General features: G+C 40.9%; 1 protein-coding gene and 1 non-coding gene across 5 annotated transcripts in view; one reads left to right on the top strand and one right to left on the bottom strand.

The window, feature by feature from the left end:
- Positions 1-15756, bottom strand: part of LOC126271886 (adenylyltransferase and sulfurtransferase MOCS3) — a 168935-nt gene that overhangs the window by 97712 nt on the left and 55467 nt on the right. For all 4 annotated transcript variants that reach the window (XM_049974259.1, XM_049974257.1, XM_049974260.1 and 1 more), the window contains exon 3: positions 11648-11750. In XM_049974259.1, coding sequence (XP_049830216.1) covers positions 11648-11750 — 103 coding nt within the window. The remainder of the gene's footprint in view (positions 1-11647; positions 11751-15756) is intronic.
- On the top strand, positions 3978-4052 carry Trnat-ugu (transfer RNA threonine (anticodon UGU)). The gene has a single exon. It is a non-coding gene; the product is annotated as a tRNA-Thr (tRNA).

Genomic DNA, 15756 nt, shown 5'->3' with positions numbered 1-15756 from the left:
AAATAAACCTTAACAACCAAACCTCCTCTTCTGGTCTAGCAATAAAGGAATAAATTCCTGGCACATAGTACGATTTTGATAAAATATGAGAAGGAGAATGTAGTCATAATGCTGCTTCAGATGAATAACATTTTTTCTTACAATATTATTAGAAATGATAATTAAATGAAGACCCTAAGCTGTCGACAGGCGTTGAAATACATCAACGGGGACAGTTGAAAATGTGTGCTCCGCCCGGGACTCGAACTCAGGATCTCCTGATTATACGGCAGATGCTCTATCCTTCTGAGCCACTGAGGGCACAGAGGATAGTGTAACTGCAGGGATTTATCCCTTGCATACTCCCCTTGAGACCCACATTCCCAACATAATGTCGACACAGATTTGTTCTTTTGGACATGTCTGAAAGAACAGATATCATCTTCATATAGTTAAGGCTAACCGGCCATTCGCCTTCTTCTTCTGTACTGGAAGCACACGCATTGCCCAAACTCTTACGGGACTCGGTAAGATTGTCTCCAGTGACTAATGAGTGTAATGGGCAGGGGCACTACGAATGTAGTGTGTGGACATTAAGCTGGGAATGTGGGTCTCACAGGGAGCATGTTGTTGTTGTTGTTGTTGTTGTTGTTGTTGTTGTCTTCAGTCCTGAGACTGGTTTGATGCAGCTCTCCATGCTACTCTATCCTGTGCAAGCTGCTTCATCTCCCAGTACCTACTGCAACCTACATCCTTTTGAATCTGCTTAGTGTACTCATCTCTCGGTCTCCCTCTACGATTTTTACCCTCCACGCTGCCCTCCAACGCTAAATTTGTGATCCCTTGATGCCTCAAAACATGTCCTACCAACTGGTCCCTTCTTTTTGTCAAGTTGTGCCACAAACTCCTCTTCTCCCCAATTCTATTCAATACCTCCTCATTAGAGCTATGTGATCTACCCATCTAATCTTCAGCATTCTTCTGTAGCACCACATTTCGAAAGCTTCTATTCTCTTCTTGTCCAAACTAGTAATCGTCCATGTTTCACTTCCATACATGGCTACACTCCAAACAAATACTTTCAGAAACAACTTCCTGATACATAAATCTATATTCGATGTTAACAAATTTCTCTTCTTCAGAAACGCTTTCCTTGCCATTGCCAGTCTACCTTTTATATCCTCTCTACTTCGACCATCATCAGTTATTTTACTTCCTAAATAGCAAAACTCCTTTACTACTTTAAGTGTCTCATTTCCTAATCTAATTCCCTCAGCATCACCCGAGTTAATTTGACTACATTCCATTATCCTCGTTTTGCTTTTGTTGATGTTCATCTTATATCCTCCTTTCAAGACACTGTCCATTCCATTCAACTGCTCTTCCAAGTCCTTTGCCATCTCTGCCAGAATTACAATGTCATCGGCGAACCTCAAAGTTTTTACTTCTTCTCCATGAATTTTAATACCTACTCCAAATTTTTCTTTTGTTTCCTTTACTGCTTGCTCAATATACAGATTGAATAACATCGGGGAGAGGCTACAACCCTGTCTCACTCCTTTCCCAACCACTGCTTCCCTTTCATGCCCCTCGGCTTTTATGACTGCCATCTGGTTTCTACACAAATTGTAAATAGCCTTTCGCTCCCTGTATTTTACCCCTGCCACCTTTAGAATTTGAAAAAGAGTATTCCAGTCAACATTGTCAAAAGCTTTCTCTAAGTCTACAAATGCTACAAACGTAGGTTTGCCTTTTCTTAATCTTTCTTCTAAGATAAGTCGTAAGGTCAGTATTGCCTCACGTGTTCCAACATTTCGACGGAATCCAAACTGATCCTCCCTGAGGTCCGCATCTACCAGTTTTTCCATTCGTCTGTAAAGAATTCGCGTTAGTATTTTGCAGCTGTGACTTATTAAACTGATAGTTCGGTAATTTTCACATCTGTCAGCACCTGCTTTCTTTGGGATTGGAATTATTATATTCTTCTTGAAGTCTGAGGGTATTTCGCCTGTCTCATACATCTTGCTCACCAGCTGGTAGAGTTTTGTCATGACTGGCTCTCCCAAGGCCGTCAGTAGTTCTAATGGAATGTTGTCTACTCCGGGGGCCTTGTTTCGACTCAGGTCTTTCATTGCTTTGTCAAACTCTTCACGCAGTATCGTATCTCCCATTTCGTCTTCATCTACATCCTCTTCCATTTCCATAATATTGTCCTCAAGTACATCACCCTTGTATAAACCTTCTATATACTCCTTCCACCTTTCTGCCTTCCCTTCTTTGCTTAGAACTGGGTTGCCATCTGAGCTCTTGATATTCATACAAGTGGTCCTCTTTTCTCCAAAGGTCTCTTTAATTTTCCTGTAGGCAGTATCTATCTTACCCCTAGTGAGATAAGCTTCTACATCCTTACATTTGTCCTCTAGCCATCCCTGTTTAGCCATTTTGCACTTCCTGTCGATCTCATTTTTGAGACGTCTGTATTCCTTTTTGCCTGCTTCATTTACTGCATTTTTATATTTTCTCCTTTCATCAATTAAATTCAATATTTCTTCTGTTACCCAAGGATTTCTAGCAGCCCTCGTCTTTGTACCTACTTTATCCTCTGCTGCCTTCACTACTACATCCCTCAGAGCTACCCATTCTTCTTCTACTGTATTTCTTTCCCCTATTCCTGTCAATTGTCCCCTTATGCTCTCCCTGAAACTCTGTACAACCTCTGGTTCTTTCAGTTTATCCAGGTCCCATCTCCTTAATTTCCCACATTTTTGCAGTTTCTTCAGTTTTAATCTACAGGTCATAACCAATAGATTGTGGTCCGAGTCCACATCTGCCCCTGGAAATGTCTTACAACTTAAAACCTGGTTCCTAAATCTCTGTCTTACCATTATATAATCTATTTGATACCTTTTAGTATCTCCAGGGTTCTTCCACATATACAACCTTCTTTCATGATTCTTAAACCAAGTGTTAGCTATGATTAAGTTGTGCTCCGTGCAAAATTCTACTAGGCGGCTTCCTCTTTCATTTCTTAGCCCAAATCCATATTCACCTACTATGTTTCCTTCTCTCCCTTTTCCTACACTCGAATTCCAGTCACCCATTACTATTAAATTTTCGTCTCCCTTCACTATCTGAACAATTTCATTTATTTCATCGTACTTTTCTTCAATTTCTTCATCATCTGCAGAGCTAGTTGGCATATAAACTTGTACTACTGTAGTAGGTGTGGGCTTCGTATCTATCTTGGCCACAATAATGCGTTCACTATGCTGTTTGTGGTAGCTTACCCGCATTCCTATTTTCCTATTCATTATTAAACCTACTCCTGCATTACCCCTATTTGATCTTGTGTTTATAACCCTGCAGTCACCTGACCAGAAGTCCTGTTCCTCCTGCCACCGAACTTCACTAATTCCCACTATATCTAACTTCAACCTATCCATTTCCTTTTTTAAATTTTCTAACCTACCTGCCCGATTAAGGGATCTGACATTCCACGCTCCGATCCGTAGAACGCCAGTTTTCTTTCTCCTGATAACGACATCCTCCTGAGTAGTCCCCGCCCGGAGATCCGAATGGGGGACTATTTTAGCTCCGGAATATTTTACCCAAGAGGATGCCATCATCATTTAATCATACAGTAAAGCTGCATGTACTCGGGAAAAATTACGGCTGTAGTTTCCCCTTGCTTTCAGCCGTTCGCAGTACCAGCACAGCAAGGCCGATTTGGTTAATGTTGCAAGGCCAGATCAGTCAATCATCCAGACTGTTGCCCCTGCAACTACTGAAAAGGCTGCTGCCCCTCTTCAGGAACCACACGTTTGTCTGGCCTCTCAACAGATACCCCTCCGTTGTGGTTGCACCTACGGTACGGCCATCTGTGGCCATCTGTATCGCTGAGGCACGCAAGCCTCCCCACCAACTGCAAGGTCCATGGTTCATGGGGGGGGACAGGGAGCATGCAAGAGATAAATTCCTGCAGTCGCACTATCCTCTGTGCCCTCGGTGGCTCAGATGGATAGAGCGTCTGCCATGTAAGCAGGTGATCCCAGGTTCGAGTCCTGGTCGGGGCACACATTTTCAACTGTCCCCGTTGATATATATCAATGCCTGTAGACAGCTTAGGGTCTTGATTTAATTATCATTTCATTTTCAGAGAGCTGCATGGTCACCAATGGTATCTATTCTTTTGGACATGTCCAAAAGAACAGATACCATCTTCATAAAATATGATAAGACTTTTGTACTGTAAGACGATATAAATATAAAATGCAACTTTCCTGTGTACAATGTTATAATATATATCTCTGCATACTGTCATCAAAGGAACTGAACTGATCAATGCCAGTATCCGATGGGGGCATACACTGATGTGACAAAAATCATGGACTAGAGATATGCACATATACAGATGGTGGAAGTATTGTGTACGCGATGTACAAAAGGGCAGAGCACTGGCAGAGCTGTCAATTGTAATCATGTGATTCAAGTGAAAAAGTTTCTAATGTGCTTATGGTCGCACAATGGGAATTAACAGACTCTGAATGTAGAATGGTCGTTGCAGCTAGATGCATAGACATTCCATTTCAGAAACTGTTAGGGAATTCAATATTCCAAGATCCATAGTACCAAGAGTGTGCCAGAATACCATATTTCAGGAATTACTTCACACTATGGAGAAAGCACGCTGATGGCGACTCTGTAACGGTGTGGGCCGTGTTTACATGGAATGGACTGGGACCCCTGGCCCAGATGAATTGATCAATTGGAAATAGTTATGTTCAGCTAGTCGTACACCATTAGTAGCCATTCATGGACTTCATGTTCCCAAACAATGATGGAACTTTTGTGGATGACAATATAAACAGGCCACAATTTTTGCAACTGGTTTAAAGAACATTCTGGACAATTCGAGCAAATCATTTGGCCATCTAAATTGCCAAACATGAATCCCATTGAACATTTATGGGACATAATTGAGAGGTCACCCTTGCACAAAATCCTGCACCAGCTCCATCATCAATTATGGGAAAATATAGAGGCAGCATGACTCAATATTTCTGCAAGGGACTCGCAACAACTTGTTGAGAAAAACTTGTTGTGTCAGTGCTATTTCAGGTTGTTGCACTACGCCAAGCAAAAGGAGGTCTGACACAATATTAGGAGGTATCCCATGACTTTTGCCACCTCAGTGTATGTCATGTATCTAGGAAGGATGAAAGGAGAAAGAAATTTCCTTTTTTCTTCACAATAAACTTCGTTATTTACAGCAAACTGTACATAGTAATAATAGTAACTAAGGAATATTAACATTCTGCCACCTTTGAAGGATAAATACACAAATTTTTATGAACATAATTAGTTGTTTAACTAATTTCTTTATCAGCCTGATACAAGAAAAGGATTGATAATGTACAGAAGTTGCAGCACAACGAGGTGAAATAGCATGTCTAATTATCAAATCCTGTCTACACTGGAACAATAAATGATTTGTTTTGGCAGACCACGATTAATTTACAGAGATTGGAAGGCTACAAAATGAAGATGTAAAATATCGATCTTAACAATTTCCAGAAAAATCAGCACCTACAGTTTCTTACAAAGGACAATACATTTAACTATTAAATTGCATAGAAATAATTGTAAAGAAAAATACATCAGTTATTCTTTCAGTTTCTGTAAGGGACACCTAAATCATATAACTGATTGCAGCTTGAACACTTACCTTGCTAGCAGGTGACATCAATTCTGGTGTACTGTGTATGTTGTCTGAAGACTCGTGAGAGTTGTACCATTATCTAATAGTGTGGTCTTGTAAACATTTTCCTTTACCCTTTAAGGGGTGGACCCCAAAAATATTGTCTAATTATGTACCACAAAGGAGTGTAGACTCATGAAGAGTCTGCAATATTTACCATGGCCTTAGCACCCTTTGTTCTCTCTGCAGGGAAGTACCATCTTTCCTTGTTACAGGGAAGTACCAATTTTCTGGCTGGAATTTAGCTCTTACAGGAGAGCCCAAAACAAATGGTAACACTAATACTGGCAATTCTGGAGTACAAAGAATGTCCTCTGTGAGTGTTCCACCATAAGAGACCTGGTGTGGATTGATGATTGCATCAATGTTCTAACGAGTTCCTAGATTAACGATACTAGAACATACTTTATTAATTTTTATAGTATTTTGTAGATCTTCTTATTAACAAGTGGCATCTGATAAGGGTTAGAAATGGTCTCTAAAGGCTGGTAACATTAAAATGATTTAAGTTTTGCGCAAAGGGAATTTGTACTTTTTAGATTTTTGTGATCAATTATATGGCTGGATCTGAATAACTTTGTAAGCATACTTAACTTAACTATAGCAACATAAGACAATCTTATTCTCATTTTAGTCATACCCAGTGAATTTAAGAAGAGGTCTGTGGGAGTGAAGATAGAGGTGTTCATCCTGTAGCAATTGATGAACACCTCTATCCTCTGGCCCACCAGTGAATTACTCCACCCCCCCCCCCCCCCTTTCCACTCCGCACAGATGGGCCCCATGTCGGGGAGGGGAAGGTCTTTCTTTGGGGACTGTCTTCTATTCGTCTTTGGTTCTAGTAGTCCTGATCTTCCTTTGTTTTTCTTACTTAATCTGATGGGGTATCGTTCTATGGTCCCACAATTCATATTTGAATGGTCCATCAAATGAAGTCTTCTATTTTCGGGTATATTCAAAACCTGTTTTCACAGCTCTGCCTCAGTTGAACCAATGTCCAAATAGCTTCTAGCCAAAATATTTTGTGTAGTTAGTAAGGACATAACATTTATCTAAACAAGAAATCATACCAATCTTCACATTAAAATATTTGTGTTTGTCAATATGAAGCAAATATTTTTATGTAAATGTGAAAAAAAAATCAACTAAGTACTCAAAAGAAAGAAAGCTTGGTACTTTAGGATTTTTCCTTTGATGAGCTGGAGTAAAACACACACACACACACACACACACACACACACACACACACAAATGCCTATGCCCCTGCATGATGCCACCTAGACTGCCCCTGCCACTGCTATTTTGCGGCAGAAAGCCTGGTTGAGGTGGGAGTAGTGTTGTGTGGGGTGGGTAGAGAGAGAGAGAGAGAGAGAGAGAGAGAGAGAGAGAGGAATGAGGGAGGCAGGGAGAGGGTCTACAGGTGGGTGGCTACAGGCTTGGAGGGAGGCGGCCAGTTTGGTGGCTAGGAATGAGGGAGGAAGGTGTGGCAGGTATATGAGCTGGTACTATTGTAGCAGGTAATGCGAGGCGGCACACACCAAAGATGATTTGGAACATAGATTAGAAAATGGGCAGTGGTTTACCTGAGACTGGGACCAGGATAATTACAGGAGTGGACGATGTGTTGCAAGGATAACTCTCATCTGTACAGTTCAGAAAAGATGGTGGTGGAGGGGTGAATCCAGATGGCTTGAGTTGTGAAGCAGCCACTGAAACCGAGCATGTTATGCTAAGCTATGTGCTGTGTCACCAGGGTTAGCTTTGTTCTTGACAACAGTTTAGCAGTGGTCATTTATCCTGGTGGAAAGCTGCTTGGTAGTGATACCAACATAAAAAGGTGTGCACAGGTTGCAGCACAGTTGGTATGTGACATGGCTACTTTCCCACGTGGTCCGGCCTCTGATGGAGTAGGATAAGCCTGTGACAGGACAGGAGTAGGAGGTGCTAGGTGGGTGGATTGGGCAGGTCTTGCAACAGAGATTATGCCCTTAGACAAGGGACTGGGAGTGGTAGAAGTGTAGGGTTGGACTATGATGTTGAGAAGGTTGGGTAGGTGATGAAATCCCACATTAGGAGGGATGGGAAAGTTCTTGGGTATGATCCTCATTTCAGGGCAGGATGACAGATAATCAATACTCTGGTGAAAGATATGGTCCAGTTGTTCCAGTCAGGGGTGATAATGGTTGACGAGGGGAGCACTCTTTTGTCGCTGATTGTTGGGGGTCGAGGGAGGATTAGCTGTGAGCCAAGATATGGCACAGGAAATCTGTCTTTGGGCTAGGTTTGGGGGAGGGGGATTGGCTGTCTGTGAAGGCCTTTGTGAGGCTTTCAGCATACTGAGTAAGGGAGTTCTTGTCATTGCAGATATGTCATCCACCCAAGCAGCTAGGCTGTACGGGAGGGATTTTTTGGTGTGTAAGGGATAGCAGCTGTCAAAATGCAAGGTACTGTTGGTGATTAGTGGGTTTAATGTGGCTGGAGGTGTAGATGGAGCCATCAGAGAGGTGGAGGTCAATGTCCAGGAAGGTGGTGCATTTATTAGAGGGGGGGCAAGGTGAAGTGGGTGTGAGAAAAGGCGTTGATGTTGTTGTTGTTGTTGTGAAGAAATGTGGAGAGCATGTCTTGGTTCGGAGTCCTTCAATGAACCTAAATTATATTAGGGCTTGGGAGTTTTGAAATGATAGGCACGTTTCCTCTAGATGGCCCGAAAAAGAGGTTACCACAGGAGGGTGCCAAGCAGGTGCCCATGGCTGTGCTGCAAATTTTTTTGCAAACCTTCACTTTTTTTTGTAAACCTTCAGTTCAAAAGAAAAATAGTTGTGCACAAGGATGAAGTTGGTAAGGAGTTATACTTGCTAAATTCCAACCAAAAAATTGGTACTTCCCTGTAATAAGGAAAGATGGTACTTCCCTGCACACAGGACAAAGTATGCTAAGACTATAGTAAATATTTACAAACTCTCCATGGCTCTACACTTCTTGATGCTACATCAGTAAACATTATTATTAGGGTCCACCCCTTAAAGAGTAAAAGAAAATTTTTGCAAGACCACACTATTAGATAATGCTACAACTCTCATGAGTCTTCACACAACATACATAGTGCACCAGAACTGACAGCCCCCATAGCAAGATATAGTGTTCAAGTTGCAATCAATTAAGTGTTTCAGGTAACCCTTATGGAAACTGAAAAAATAATGGATTTTTCCCTTTTATTTTTAACAATGATTTACATGCAATTCTAATAGCTAAATGTATTGTCCTTTCAGAGTAATTGTAGGTACTGACTTTGCTGAAACTAGTTAAGATCAACATCTTACCTCTTCATTTTGTGGTCTTCCAGTCTCTGTAAATTAATCATGATCCATCAAAATGAATCATGTGTCTATCCTGCGTCCCCAGAATTTGGCAATTTGAGGTGCTTTCTCACCTCACTGTGCTGCAACTCCTGTACACTATCAATCCTTTTCTTGTATCAGACTGATAAAGAATTAGTTAAACAACTAATTGAGTTTATAAACACACTCATACTTATCCCTCAAAGTTGGAGTTATTATTACAGAGTGTTAATATGGTTGATTCGCTCAACATATTTCACCAATGACTCATACAGACAGAAGAAACTAATCCAAAGAATAAATTTCGGTGAATGCTCAACTTTTCGTTATGAATTCAAAGATATACTTTATTAGTTAACATTAACATATACAATTTACTGTAAGTGGTTACAAAAAAACAAAGTTTATCGCCAAGAAAAAAGAATTTTTTTTCCTCCTTCCACCCTTTCTAGATACTTCACATGCACTGACGTAACACAAAAGTCATGGGATACCTCCTAATATTGTATTGGACCTCCTTACGCCTGGCATAGTGCAACAACTCCATGTGGCATGGACTCAAAAGTTGTAGGAAGTCTCCTGCATCTCCTGCAGAGATACTGAGCCATGCTGCCTCTATAGCCAACCATGATTGGTGATTGTGCCAGTGCACGATTTTGTGTACAAATTGACCTCTCGATTATGTACAATGACAACCTCTTCCAATGTTCTTTAAACTCTAAGCCCATCACTTCACTTCTTGTACACCTTACCAACTATATCCTGACCCATCGCTAGTTTTCCTTTAGCACGGCACCCTTCTGTGCCAATCTGTTTATTTGGTCACGTAGAAGAAGCCTTCCTAGCCCCCAAACTCCCAGACCCCAGTCTTGTTCAGATTTACTGATGATATCTTCATGATCTGGATGCAGGGCCATAATACCCTATCCAAATTCCTTCACAACCTCAACATCTTTTCTCCCATCTGTTTCACCTGGTCCTGCTCTACCCAACGTGCCACATATCTGGTAGTTGACCACCTCTTTGATGGCTCCATCCACACCTCTGTCAACATTAAAACCATTAATCACCAACAGTACCTGCATTTCAACAGCTGACATCCCTTACATACTACAACCCGAGAACTCAGTTTCCCTGTATGTTGAAGGCTTCACAGACAGGCAATAACAAGCCCCAATGACCCCCCCCCCCCCTCGCACATGTGGCCCAAAAACAGATTTCCCCCAATCCTCCCACCACTCCCAAGAATCAGCTCCAAAGCAGTGCTTCCTCCATCATCCAATATCATCCCAGACTGGAACAACTGACCTATATCGTTCACCAGAGCTTTATCTCTCATCCTGCCCTGAAATGCATCTTACCCAAAATGCATCTTACCCTAAATCCTTCCCAACCCTCCTAAAGTGAGGTTCCACCCCCAACCCAACCTATACAACATCCCAGTTCACACCTATGTCACTACCACCCCAAACCACTTACTGCAGGGTTGAAATCCCTGTGGCAGATCAAGGTGCCCAATCCACCCACCTACCTTCTACTCCTGTCCTGTTACAGACTTATCCTATCTCATCAGAGGCCGGAACACCTGTGACAACAGCCATGTCATATACCAATTCTGTTGCAAACTCTGCATAGCTTTTTATGGTGGTATCACCCCCATGCAGTTTTCCACCCACCAGGATCAAGGGAAACTGCCAAACTGTTGTCAGGAATAATGTTGTCCGCCTTATGTCACAACATGCAGCTGGGCATGACATGCTCAATTTCAATGGCTGCTTCACAACCTGAGCCATTTGAGTCCCTCCATACACCACCAGCTTCTCTGAACTATGCAGACGGGAGTTATCCTTACAGAATATCCTCCGCTCCCGTAATCATCCTGGCCTCAGTCTCATGGAACCCACTGTCTCCACACTCTCCATTCAACAGTTTCTCCTTCCTCCATCCCATCACACCCGCCCAATTCATGTCCCCACGTCACCTTCAGTGTGTGCTGTTTTCCACCACCTGCTAGAATCCCACCAGCCCATATACCTGTCACTCCTCCCTCCTGCATTCCTAGCCAGCAGGCTCGCCAAGTCGCTCAGAGCTGCTAGCCACTCACTCCCAGTCCCTCTACTGCCTCGGTCCATTCACCCCACTTGACACTACCCCCACCACAATCAGTCCATCTGCCACAAAATATCATCAGGACTGTCAGTCTACCTGGCATCTTGTAGGGGTACAGTGAGTGTTTGTGTATTTTACTCTACCTCATCACAGGATAACTCCAAAAGCTAGCAAGTTTTTTCCTTTTGTGTGCACCTATTGACAACTTAACACTTCTACTTTTCAGTGTGTGGTCTCCTTTAATCTACAGCATTTACATTGTACAAGAACTTGCTTAGAACATAAATATCCTAACATTTTATCAGTGAAAGATAAATAAAATTTTTCGTTATAATTAAGTGGAAAGTTGTGATAAACATACACACAATCACATGCTCCCCCAACCCCTCGCCATACACTTACACACATGCATGCAGATGCCCCCCCCCCCCCCCCACACACACACCTGTTGTTCATAATTTACCTTTAACTCCAATGCCAGGAACTATTATTTGTCTGCTAAACCTTCCAATTTCTTCATTATTCAGTTTTGTCCCCTCAAAATTCTTCACCATCTCTTCCAGTTGCTAGAACAAACAAAAGTTCCATCAACTAATTAATAAAACAAAGAAAACAGAAGATAAATGGCACTTAAAAGCTGAGACAGTGAATAAATCTGGTTATTAATAATTAGAAACAGTTACATGTCAGTCTCTCTCTCTCTCTCTCTCTCTCTCTCTCTCTCTCTCTCTCTCTCTCTCTCTCTCTCTGTGTGTGTGTGTGTGTGTTCTGATAGCTGAGCTTGTCCACATGTGTTTATCTACTACTCAAAAACTTCATTTTATGAGAAGTGTTGTCTTTTTCACTTTACTGATCATACCTGCTTCTTAGCTATTACAGTCTATTTAACACTGATATGGATACAATGACTGTGAAAAATGAAGGAGTCGAGCTACCTTTGAAGCTCAGGTAAGTGAACACCTACAAAGACACTATGCAATAAATAAACAGAGGGAACTTCTTGTTTTTTTGATCGAAATGGACGATAGGAAGTGCAAAATGGCAAAGCTGGAATGTCTAATGGAGGAATTTAAAGCTGTAAAAGAACGAATGGAAAAGATAGATGCTGCTTGTACACAAATTAAAGAAATGTTTGGAGAAAAGAGAAGCACCTGTATGAATATCAAGAGCACAGAAGCAAAGAAGGGAAAGCTGAGAGTTGGAAAAAAACACTTAAAGACAATATTATCAAAATACAAGAGGAAGTATGTGAAGATAATATGGAACGTATGATACTGCAAGAATAATGTGATAGAGCACTGAAAGTTCTAAGTGGAAACAAGGTACACGGGTAGATGACATTCCCTTAGAATTACTGAGTTTCTTGGAGAATCAACCACGATGAAACTACTTCATGTGGTATGCAATAAATATGAGAAAGTGTTCAAGAAGACTGTAATAATTCCAGTTCTAAAAAAAATGCCAGAGGGGGCAATGTGAATGAGACATTACACTGCAAGAAAAATATGGCAGAGAACAGAGAGACCTAAGATGAAACAAGGCCCCTCACAATCAGTGAGGTCCTTGGGACAACCAGTCATGACAAAACTATTCCTCTGGTAAGTGAAATATATGAGAGAGGTGAAATACCCGCAGACTCCAGGAAGAACCTAATAATGCTAATTCCAAAGAAGGGACGTTCTGAAAGGAGTGAATACTACAGAATCACCAATTAAATAAGTTTTGTTGCAAAATACTGGCATGCACTATTTACAGAAGAAGGCAGCAGTTGGTATTGAGGAAGACTGTTTGCATTCTGGTGTAATGTAGGAATATGAGGCAGTACTGACCCGATGATTCATCCTAAAACATATGATGAAGAAAGGCAAACCTCTGTTTGTCCCATTTGTAGATTTTGGGAAAGCTTTAGACAATGTTAAATTGAATACAGTCTTTGAAATTCTGAAGGTGGTGACTGTTATGGTCTTCAGTTCAAAGGCTGGTTTGATGCAGCTCTCCATGCTACTCTATCCTGTGTAAGGCTCTTTATCTCCAAATAAGTACTGATGCCTACATCCTTCCTGTATTCTCTTTTGGTCTCCCTCTATGATTTTTAACCCCCCCCCCCCCCTCCCACCAACGCTTCCCTCCATTACTAAATTGGTGATCCTTTGATGTCTCAGTCTGCATCCTATCACCAGATTTCTTGTTCTAGTGAGTTTGCACCACAATTTTTTTTCTCACAAATTCTATTCAATACCTCCTATTTAGTTACATGATTTACCTAACCAATCTTCAGAATTCTTCTGTATCACCACATTTCTTGCCTACACTGTTTATTGTCCATGTTTCACTTCCATACATGGCTACACTCCATATAAATACTTTCAGAAAGAACTTCCTGACACATAAGTCTATTGCACTTGATGTTCACAAAATTCTCTTCTTCAGAAATGCTTTCCTTGTCATTGCCAGTCTACATTTTATATCCTTCCTACTTCAATCATCAGTTAATTTGCTTTCCAAATAGCAAAACTTATCTTCTACTTTAAGTGTCTCATTTCCTTAGCTGATTCCCTCAGCATCACCTAATTTAATTCAACTACATTCCATTATCTTCATTTTGCTTTTGTTGATGTTCATCTTATATCCTCCTTTCAAGACACTGTCTATTCTGTTCAACTGCTCCTCCAAGTCCTTTGCTGTCTCTGACAGAATTACAATGTCATTGGCAAACCCCAAAGTTTTTATTTCTTCTCCTTGGACTTTAATTTGTACTCAAAATTTTTCTTTTGTTTCCTTTACTGCTTACTCAATATACAGATTGAATAACAACCTTGTCTCACTCGCTTCTCAATGACTGCTTCCCTTTTATGCCCCTTGACTCTTATAACTGCCTTCTGGTTTCTGTATGAATTTAAATAGCCTTTCGCTCCTTGTATTTTACCCCTGCCACATTTTGATTTTCCTTTCCTTTGCCTATTTTCCATGAGAAGTTGTTGAATCAGTATTGTCTTGCGTGTTCCTACATTTCTCTGGAATCCAAACTGATCTTCCCTGAGGTTGGCTTCTACCAGTTTTTTTATTCTTCTGTAAAGGATTCGTGTTATTAATTTGCAACCATGACTTATTAAACTGATATTTCAGTAATCTTCACACCTGCCAAGCACCTGCTTTCTTTGAAATTGGAATTATTATATTCTTCTTGAAGTCTGAGGGTATTTTGCCTGTCTCATACATCTTGCTCACCGGATGGAAGAGTTCTTGTCACGGCTGGCTCTACCAAGGCTATCATTAGCTCTAATGGAATGTTGTCTACCCCTACGACCTTGTTTCGATTTTAGTCTTTCAGTGCTTTGTCAAATTTTTCACACAATATCAGATCTCCCTTCTCATCTTCAACTAAATCCTTTTCCATTTCCAAAATACTGCCCTCAAGTACATCTCCTTTGTACAGTTCCTCTATATACTCCTTCCACCTTTCTGTTTTTCTTTCTTTGCTTAGGACTGGTTTTCCATCTGAGCTCTTGATATTCATATAGTTGGTTCTCTTTTCTCCTGGTCTTTAATTTTCCTGTAGACAGCATATACCTTACCTCTAATGATATACGCTTCTAAATCCTTACATTTGTACTCTAGCCATTTCTGTTTAGCTGTTTTTCACATCCTGTTGACCTCATGTTTTAGACGTTTGTATTCCCCATTTTGACCGCATCATTTATTGCAATTTCTATATTTTTTCCTTTCAGCAATTAAATTCAATATCACTTGTGTTACCCAACGATTTCTACAAGTCCTCGTCTTTTTACATGCTTGATTCTCTACTGCCTTCAGTATTTCATCTCTCAAAGCTACCAATTCTTCTTCTATTGTATTCCATTCCCCTGTTCTTGTGAATCATTTCCTGGCACTCCCTCTGAAACTCTCTACAACCTCTGGCTCTTTCAGTTTATCCAGGTCCAATTCCCTTGAATTCCTGCCTTTTAGCAGTTTCTTTAGTTTTAATCTGCAGTGTATAACCAATAAATTGTGAGCAGAATCCACATCTGCTCCTGGACATCTGCTCCTGGAAATGTCTTACAATTTAGAGCCTTGTTCCAAAACCTCTGTTTTACCTTTATTATATAATCAATCTGAAACCTTCTGGTGTCTCCAGGTCTCTTCCATGTACACAACCTTCTTTCAAGATTCTTAAACCAAGTGTTTGCTATGATTAAATTAGGATCTGTGCAAAATTCTACAAGGTGGCTTCCTCTTTCATTCCTTTCCCCAACTCCATATTCACCTACTACTTTTCCTTCTCTTCTTTTTCCTACTATTGAATTCCAGTCCCCCATTACTATTAAATTTTCACCTGCTGTAACTATCTGAATAATTTCTTTTGTTCCATCACACATTTCCTCAATCTCCTCCTCATCCACAGAGCTACTTAGCATATAAACATGTACTACTGTAGGGGGGGTGTGGGCTAGTGTCTATTTTAGCTAGGCCTACAATAATGCATTCTGTATGCTGTTCATAGTAGTTTACTCACATTCCTATTTTTTTTATTTATTATTAACCCCCTCCTGCATTTCCCCCGTTTGATTTTGT

Source organism: Schistocerca gregaria, chromosome 5, assembly GCF_023897955.1.
Source record: "Schistocerca gregaria isolate iqSchGreg1 chromosome 5, iqSchGreg1.2, whole genome shotgun sequence".
Classification (NCBI taxonomy): Eukaryota; Metazoa; Arthropoda; class Insecta; order Orthoptera; family Acrididae; genus Schistocerca; species Schistocerca gregaria.
Note: the sequence above shows the minus strand (reverse complement) of the source record. Positions and strands in the feature narration are given on the sequence as shown.